We start from the raw sequence: 9055 nt of genomic DNA, 5'->3' as shown, positions 1-9055 counted from the left end.
CCAACGGCCGGCGGCGCTGCGCTACGCATGCGCACAGCGCGGGGCGGGGCGGGCGGCTGCGCTGTGGGTGCCGCGGGGCGGAGCCGGCGCGGCGGTGCCATGCTGTTCCGCTGCGCGTTGGCGCTGCGGGTGCTGTCGGTATGGAGATCCGCGCCCGGCCGAGAGCCGGCTTTCTCCACGAGTTGCGCGGCGTGCTCAAAGAACAGGCGGCTGAGGCAAAAAAGAGTCATTTCGGAAAAGAAATTGGTGAGTGCTTGCGTTGCGCACCGCGCTGCTCCGCTCCTCGCCCTGCCCACCGCACGGCCGTCGCTGTCTGTCACGGCGCGTTACAGCCTGCCTTTCGTGTTGGAGACGCCGCGCAGGAGCTTCTCTTCGTGTCAGGATGGAATTTCTTCTCTGCTAGTACCGATACGGTTCAGTTTAAAACGAGTTCCCCGTGTCGCCGTGTGGTGGTGCCAGATCTGTAGTGACAGATCTTGTCGCAGCGCTGCTCCGAACGGAGCTCTCGTGCACGAGTTCCGTTTGTGCGCTCGCTTGCCTTCAGATCTAACGCTTATCTTATCCCACTACTACGTGGGCAGTTTAATTTAAATGATTCCTAGTGTAAAGCCCTGTGGTAACTGACAGAATTCATGCGTTAGTGCAGCCGAGTTGCACGCTGCATTCACGCTGACTGAACAGTTCCGTCCACCTGCACGAGCGCAGCTCTCGTTTCTCCCACGTTTACAGTGCGGGTTTATGGCACTTCCCACAGATAGCTGCCTTCAGCTTGCTGTTGCTGGCAGGAAAGCCAAAGCACAGCACAGCCAGAAGCCAGATGATAAAGTCATGTCAGAAATGGGGCCAAAATCTGGCATTCTCTTCACCTTTACCCCTTGAGCAACTGCTTGTGACAGGTATTAAAAGTAACTTCACTTATTCTACTTTTTATCACTCTCCTTAATTTTCTTAATTGTTAATAGGTTGCAATTTGTATTGCTTTCATCGCCAGGTAGAGAAAGCAATGAGTCAGTGTGCGAACATCCCTCCACACAGACACTATGTCCTCTATAGATTTTAGTTCAATTTTTAGAAGCTTATCTCTTTGTCTTCTTTCCATTTTATTCACATGACTAAGAGCACGATGACGGACTGATTCTGGTTGGCAGTGCAGTAGCTCTCTTATGCTACCTGTGTCAGCAGTACATAATCATATTGGAAAGATACTTTCTCTGTTCTGTGCTCTTTTTAGCTTGCACATCTGCTTCATTAGGTTGTATCAGCATACTTTCTGTGTTTTAAAGAAACTCTTAAAAATACTGATAATTAGATTCTTTTTTTCTTCAAAGATGCACTTTGTAGTCTGTATTTAATTTTTCTGTGAATTACAGCAGTTTAGAGGAACTCATAATGACAAAAGAAGCACATCTGCACGTTATTAAGTTCTGTAGGGCAGTTAGCTTGTTGAATGGTGTCTGTGATAAACTGTACTTAAAGGCAACAAATCTCATCATCTTTGCAGACCCGCTATTTTGTGGATCACCGGAGAGTGCGTGTGGTTGGGGGACAAGGAGGAGGAGGAGGTCAATCTTTTTACAGCGAACCTAGAAAAATATTTGGAGGTCCTGACGGTGGAAATGGAGGTGATGGAGGGCATGTCATTTTAAAAGGTAAAACTCAACAAATCTGCTTTGCTTCCTGTTGTCTTACCAACTTACATCTGTTGCTTGGTTTGTTTTTTTCTTTCCACAAGGAAGAGGTTGTTTCTCTCTAAGCTGTCTTTGCTTCTGTATTTTGTTCTGAGCTGCAGTAAGAAGGGTATAAGTGACACTGACAGCCTTAGAAGAGTCTCCTAGGAAGTGTGTTAAAAATTGTGGTATTTTGTAAATGTTTTAGTGGCTTCTACCTGGCTACATAAAGACAACCCAACAAATGTTACCCTTAAGCTAGGTAAGGCTGCTTGTGGTACCACTCTGCTGCAAAATCTGCTAATCTGCTAACAGCATTTTCCTGACGATTTTGTAGTGGTTGTGTACATTTTGGAATGAACCACTTAATGAAATGTATGATTAACAAACCTAAGCAGATAAGTAAAGGCAGTTAAACTTCACAACTTAAACTGATATTAATATTCCCTGATTCATTATGTTGAGACAGTGAATCAGATACGTATCAGTGTAGTCAGAAACAGAAAGAAGAATCAAAACAGAGTTCTACTTTGCATGTTCTGCTAAAACAGTGTCTTGAAAATGCACATGTTTTGCTTTACAGCTGACCAGCAAACGAAATCACTTTCTTCAGTCCTCCCTTTCTATCAGGGTATTCATGGAGAGAGAGGAGGAAGCAAAAACTGTTACGGAGCTAATGGAGCATGCGTTTATGTTAAGGTAAGTTAAGGTTCTGGTTGCTATGTTAGCTTTATTTACATTGCTCATTTTCAAGGTTGATGAACTCATGAAGAGAACATATCTCATACACTTCTACAGTAAGCTTTGCCCTGCAGGAACTGGTTGGCACACAGGCAGATCAAAATTCTTTTCATTATTCATCAAAATTAGGCTTATTTGGAAGGTACATCTGACCAAAATACAGTCCTGACTTGCTTTCATTTCATGGGATAATATGCCTAGAGAAGGTTTTGTTGGAGATGCTATACTGAAGTTAATCTCTCTTTGTTTAAAGGTGCCTGTAGGTACATTGGTAAAGGAGGACGGAGTAGTTGTGGCTGACCTCACTCAACATGGTGAAGAGTATGTTGCAGCTTATGGAGGAGCTGGAGGGAAAGGTAATCGCTTTTTTCTTTCCAACGAAAAACGAGCTCCAACATTTTTTACTCCGGGAGAGCCAGGTCAGGAGAGGGTCCTCCATCTGGAACTCAAGACAACGGCTCATGCAGGATTGGTGAGTGTTGCTATGGTTCTTCACCTTCCCTGTTGCAGGATGACGTTTGACTGACTGAAGAAATAATGTCTGATAACATTTTTATTGGCCTTTTGGCTTGCTTGTTTTGAGATGCAATTTGATGCTTTCTTGCTGTTATTTGGTAGGAGGATGTCCAAAGTGATTTGCAGAGCTGTCAGGCTCTTGCTGCTTCATCCTGCTTTCGCTAAAATTAACTGTATAGAAAAGCAGTATCCAAAATTCATGAATGAGTAATGCTCACTGATGTGTACAGCAGGTATTGTCTGCAGAACTTGCAGATGAACAGTACAGTGTGGAGATAAAATTAGAGCACAGATGAAATGAGAAGAGCAGAACAAAGTGACGTAATGTTTTTTCAGATTAAAATAAGCGCTTCAGTACTGCACTGAAAAATAAATTATGGGGATCTTTCTACGTTTGATCTATTTTGTGAGATATGTCACCTATAAATAAAAGGGGGGAGACCAAGGGGCAAAATTGATGTTCTGTCCCTATTGGGAGAATGTTTCTGCATCTGTAAGAGTTTTTCTTTTTTTTTTAAGTATTACTGGAATGAACCTTGAGCTGTGGCTTTAATGGGTGCTTGTCTTCCAGGTGGGCTTTCCCAACGCTGGGAAGTCGTCGCTCTTGAGAGCGCTGTCCAACGCGAAGCCGGCAGTGGCTGCCTACCCGTTCACAACTCTGAACCCCCACGTCGGCATCGTCCGCTATGAAGACTATGAACAAGTAGCAGGTAGAAGTTGCAGTGCACTGAGCACGTCCTGATAGCTGTTTGTGTCACGCAGCTTCATCTTTGAATGCTGTAGAAGTTAACAATTCTGTTGAATTATTTCTACGGAACTTCAAACTTGATGTAACAAAAATGCTGAAAGCCCATTTCACATTCACTTATACGTTGCCTTAATATCAAACTAGCCATCTGAATTCTGTCTTCATTGGAATAACTTAAATCTGAGGGGTGTAAGATAATAGCAGCCAGATTTAACATTAGTTATCCTTAGTATTTATATGCTGTGGTGTAATTATGTAACACTTGCAGTGGATTGGGAAAGACTGGTTGTGGTTGTTAAGTGTGTTGGATTCACTGTGACATTTCTCTCACTGTAGTTGCTGACATTCCTGGCCTAATAAGAGGTGCTCATCAGAACAGGGGCCTCGGGATGGCCTTCTTAAGGCATATTGAACGATGCTGCTTTCTTTTATACGTGGTGGATCTCTCTGTGTCTCAGCCATGGATTCAGCTGCAAGACTTAAAATATGAACTTGAACAATACAAAAAAGGATTGTCTACAAGGCCTTGTGTTGTCATTGGGAATAAAATTGACCTTGCTGAGTCCAGGATTAATCTACCACTCCTTAAAGAACAGATAAATGACAGAGTCATTGCATTGTCAGCATTGACAGGAGACAACCTAGAGGAACTGTTAGTGCATTTGAAAGAGCTGTATGACACTTATGTGAAGATGGAACAAGCACAGGGGCAGAGACCAGTCAAGTGGTAGGAAACAGAGCTACTACAAACTGCTGGAAGGAAGAACAATCATAATTTGATTAGATAACATTTGCATGTGTTGTTTTTTTGTTGTTTCTTTATTTTGAATGTATTGCACACAGCCTGTGAGTTTGGTCTGGGCTGCTTCCGGTGGAAAATATCAATTCACCTTTGAGGTGTCTTAGATGTCATAAAATAAATGCAATGCTTTGCTTTTATGGTGGAAACAGTTTTTTATTTAACTCACTGTATACAAAAATGTTAAGTTTTCTTCTTGAGGAATTGGGAAATTTTGGTTTAGAACAGTGTTTTTTTTTACAGAAAAGCTGGTAATTCTGCTTCTGTCACTTGGAACTTTTTGTTTGGTTTCATCTCAAATACTTCAGTCCTTCTGGGTGGTGCATCCTTAGCAGATAGGCTTTCTTACCTTTTTTTTTCCCCTCTGGCTGCCTGTGACTGCAGAGGAGCAGTCTTGTTCAGTCTTTGTACCCTCATACCTCTTGCAGTTGAGTTGAGATCTGTGATTATGATTACGAATTAGAACCAATTTCACCTATGTGAGAAAGCGAAGGTGTGCCCTTTTTTAAGAGCAGCAGGTTTTTGTTCTGAAAAAGTGCAAACGTAACTTCAGTGCTTGAATTATTAAGTAAAAAAAAAATAAAATGGGTAATTACCTCTTTTAAATTCACTTCTGAGTAGTTGCATCTCGTTGGGTGTGGGAAGCAATCTATGTGTAATAAACAATGATACTGTTCCAGGTATGATCAAGGAAAAATAAAACCATAAGTATTAGATCCCATAGGGGCTCTCATGTTTTGTTTCATGCTTGCTTCATCCCCTAGGATTTACCAGACTGAAGGAGGCAGAAGTTAATATTCAGTTCTGTTGTTTTGATTGGTTTTGTGCAGCACTATTAGGCCTCTGTGCTCTTCAGCAACATTTAACTTTGCAGCTGTTTGGTACTTACAGATTCTCAGTGTTCTGCCTGAATGTGCTTGAGAATTTTGAGAATGACAAAGATCATTTTGAACACCCTTCACTCAGAGATCTCGCACTGACTTCTAGTGCTCACACCATCTCAGTGCTTTCACTGGAGAACATTTTGTGTGCTGATGTGCAAACAGCACAGCAGGTTGCTGGGCAGCTCAACAGCACGTCCTGTGGATCATGTAATTGGTTTCTTTGTTCTTAGACTTAGTCTATATAAATCTGTATTGGATGAAGTAACCTGTGAAAGGTCTCCAAGGTAATGCTGGACAGGTGTGACTGTGCCCAATGCAGAGCTGTTAGTTTGGGTCACCTTTTTCAGTAGTGCTCCTAAAGTATTAAGGTCTCTATTATGATGGTCTCCTGTACAAGCTACTTCTTACAAGGTGTAGAAATGAGGAGTAACCTCTGATTCTTCTGAAAATAAGGTATTTACAAAGGAAACTCCACTGGTGGGAACAGATGAGAAATGGATAGTGATAGGACAAGGGAGAATGATTTTAAACTGAGACAGGGGAGGTTTAGGTTGGATATTAGGAGGAAGTTTCTCACTCACAGGGTGGTGAGGCACTGGCACAGGTTGCCCAAGGAGGCTGTGGATGCCCCATCCCTGCAGGCATTCAAGGCCAGGCTGGATGTGGCTCTGGGCAGCCTGGTCTGGTGGCTGGTGACCTGCACACAGCAGGGGGTTGGAACTGGATGAGCATTGTGGTCCTTTTCAACCCAGGCTATTCTATGATAAAAAGAATATTGCCAGGAAGGTTCAGTCTCTACTGCCCTACCACCAACATCCACCTCTGAGGCTGTGGGACAACCCAATAAAATAGGAGGCAGTACTTTTGAAGCAGCCCTCATAGTATCTTTTACTGGACCCACTGTGTGATGCATGTAGGGAGAGTAGGTGAGTGTTCTGCTTGGCACTTCTATCCCCCACAGCCCTGTCATTTCCCTGAATGGGAATTTTGATCCCTTCCGTTGCTAAGGAAGTGTGATATCTTTGTGCACGTGGTATAAATGAAAACTGCATCCTGATTCTGCTTGGCTTGATCCCGGTATTGCAGTGTGCCTGGCCTTTAAAGCATGGCTTTGTTGTCTTTTGTCTTCCATAGTGCAGTTTCCAACTTTCTTCCATTAAGTTTCCCCAGCTTTTTAAACAGGGATTGCTTGTTCTTGTGCTATAAAGGTTTGGAAGGACTGAAGTTATTCACGTTTGTGGGGCAGGTTATATATGTGTGCCAGTAATGATAAGGGATGATTTGGCAGCCTTGATAATAGAACAAATTCACCTTCAGGCTGCACTCCTGATTTTTTTCTAGGCAGTTCTGAGGGTTATTATGTGGGATGTGCCCATTTTTTTCTGACATACAGCTGGTAGGAAAAAGGCAGAGATTTTTATCAAGCTTTTAATGCTGAGCTTGTGTTTGTCCTTTGTTTTCCCACTGAGAGTAGTTTTTTATCTCCTCTTTCTTTGCTGTAATAGAATTGTCCAAGGCAGCCTTAGCAGTGTTTGATTTCTTACAGGTTTTTTTGTTGTTGTTTGCTTGGTTGTTCTTCCTCTGTCCTTGTTGATACGAAGTACTGCTTTGAATCCTTGGAGTGAGCATTCCTTGGCTGGGCTGGTTTTTGCTATGCTGTTACATCACCAAGGTAGAAGTGTTCATGTGGCCAAGACACCAGGCCAGTCATATTACTGGACCATATAATTACGGTTTAAAAACTTGCTCATCTCTGCATGCTCATTTTCAGTAAGAGGAAATGGGTAACTTTGTTACAATCCATTTTTTTCTGGTAACATGCCATTAATTTTAATTGGAGTCAGTCTGGCATAATGCATTGGTGACCTTGGTCCAGACTGTTGGTTTTTTTTAACTGAAATGGAGCATTGCAGCACATTCAGATTTTATGTCCTGGATATTGGGTAAAATAAGACACACAAAACATGAGAAGCTTTGTACTTATTCACGTATGCTGAAAATGTTTTATGAGGCCTGAATCACCTTTTAAAATGAGTAATGCACTTAGATCCAGACATATTAATGCTGGTTACAAAGTGAGACTGAACACCAATCACAGAACAAATTATCTTCTGTTGTTCAAATCCTCTTTCTCTCTGTAAGCAGAGAAGTGCACACTGCACAGATGGGTGCTAACAGTTGATATCTTAGGAAATGGCAAGGGTTTCTCTGGATTTTACCACCACATGGAAAAACTCACAACAGTGTGTCTCTTTTTATTTGAATCTTGACGCTTGCTTCCTCACTGCTTAATTTCTATTGAGGAAGGAACGTGGCTGTTCTCCCAAGGATGTGTGAATTCCCACCCAGTGCGTCCTTTGTGTGCACACTCATCAACCAGTGATAGGAGTTGGCTATTCACTGTCCACATCTAGATAAATTAATCTTCCACTACCAATGGAAAATGCTTATGAAGAAAAATATTTGTATGAGGCAGTGTAATTGCTTATGTGCTGATTGTCAAGATGATATCTGTGATGGTACAGATGGGCTAGCCATATTTTGATTATCTTATTCATGCAATCATACTGTTGGGTAGCTATTCATTTCCTGCTGTTTTCTGCTGTTAGGAATGAGGGAGATGAGTTTGGGCAGCTAGTTTGCTTTGTCCAGACAGGACACACATTTATCACCTGTGAAAAATAACCTCTAGAAGGTCACTGCCTGAAATTGGCGTCTTTACTGGATTGTTTTAGAAAATATTTGTCTGTGCCCTGCTTCACATCTGCGGGCTTTCAGGTTTTTCCCACATTATACAAAACAGGAGTTGCCACATCAGCACGTCCAGTTTATTAACTGGGACTGTTCGTTCATGTCATTATCATTAAGCATTCCAAAGGTAGCGACTTGTTTTAATGCTCACTAAATACGTTCAAATGGCTCATGAAGCTCGTTAGCGTAGAACAGTTGTACAATTCTGTATTAAGACTAAATGGAGTTAGTGCTACAGGAGTTAATTTCTTAATGTGTTTAGTCTGGAACAAAACCAATATTACACGTAACTGCTAGGTTACTTCACCAACAAAAGTTGAAATTTGCTTTTAGTGAATATTCAAGCTAAAAATGGAGCTCTGCCTGCTTTCACCTTAATACAGCCCCAGTATTTATGTATTAATGGAAAAAATAATTGACGAGCGTCACAGATGTAATGGAATAAAGAATAAACTCGTTCAGTGTTCTGTGCTTGCTCTTCTTCCTGATGATTAATGTATCCATTTTTCTGGTGCAGTTTGGTGGATCCTGTCAGAACAAATACCTCCTTGGCCATCATGTAGCTTGCATTTAGGCTCATGATGCCCATGTTTCAGCCCGCTTTGGTGTGGGGGAGGCAGTTCCGTTGCATTACTTGCTGTCTTGATGTCTTCTCATGCCACATTTGTGAGTGATCAATATTGATCAGAAATTGCCATTGAATGGCCCTCTATTAAGTGAGTGCTAGGTGAATTAATTGCTGAGATGAGGACAGTTATTCAAGTGACTTGATATGAAGACCTTAAATAGTTGATTTTCCTGTTCTTAGTCTTTCGATCACTGAACTGGGGCTAGCTCTCAATGGATGAATGAAGGAGGGCTGTTTTTCTTGTTTGTTCCAGGCAAATTACTGAGTGAACTGTGCTACCAGAAAGCATTTTTGAGATGTTCATTTTGAAACATCTTGGGA

The 9055-nt window shown here is 42.1% G+C and overlaps 1 protein-coding gene across 1 annotated transcript; it reads left to right on the top strand.

Annotated features, from left to right (window-relative positions):
- The first annotated feature begins 77 nt into the window (after window positions 1–77).
- Window positions 78–5192, top strand: MTG2 (mitochondrial ribosome associated GTPase 2). The gene is made up of 6 exons (XM_048963296.1): window positions 78–246; window positions 1502–1649; window positions 2251–2366; window positions 2662–2880; window positions 3496–3634; window positions 4009–5192. The coding sequence occupies exons 1-6, from the start codon at window positions 100–102 to the stop codon at window positions 4401–4403; spliced, it is 1164 nt and encodes a 387-aa protein (XP_048819253.1). The 5' UTR covers window positions 78–99; the 3' UTR covers window positions 4404–5192.
- The last annotated feature ends 3863 nt before the right edge of the window (window positions 5193–9055 follow it).

The sequence above is a fragment of the Lagopus muta genome, chromosome 16 (assembly GCF_023343835.1).
Source record: "Lagopus muta isolate bLagMut1 chromosome 16, bLagMut1 primary, whole genome shotgun sequence".
NCBI classification, from domain to species: Eukaryota; Metazoa; Chordata; class Aves; order Galliformes; family Phasianidae; genus Lagopus; species Lagopus muta.
Note: the sequence above shows the minus strand (reverse complement) of the source record. Positions and strands in the feature narration are given on the sequence as shown.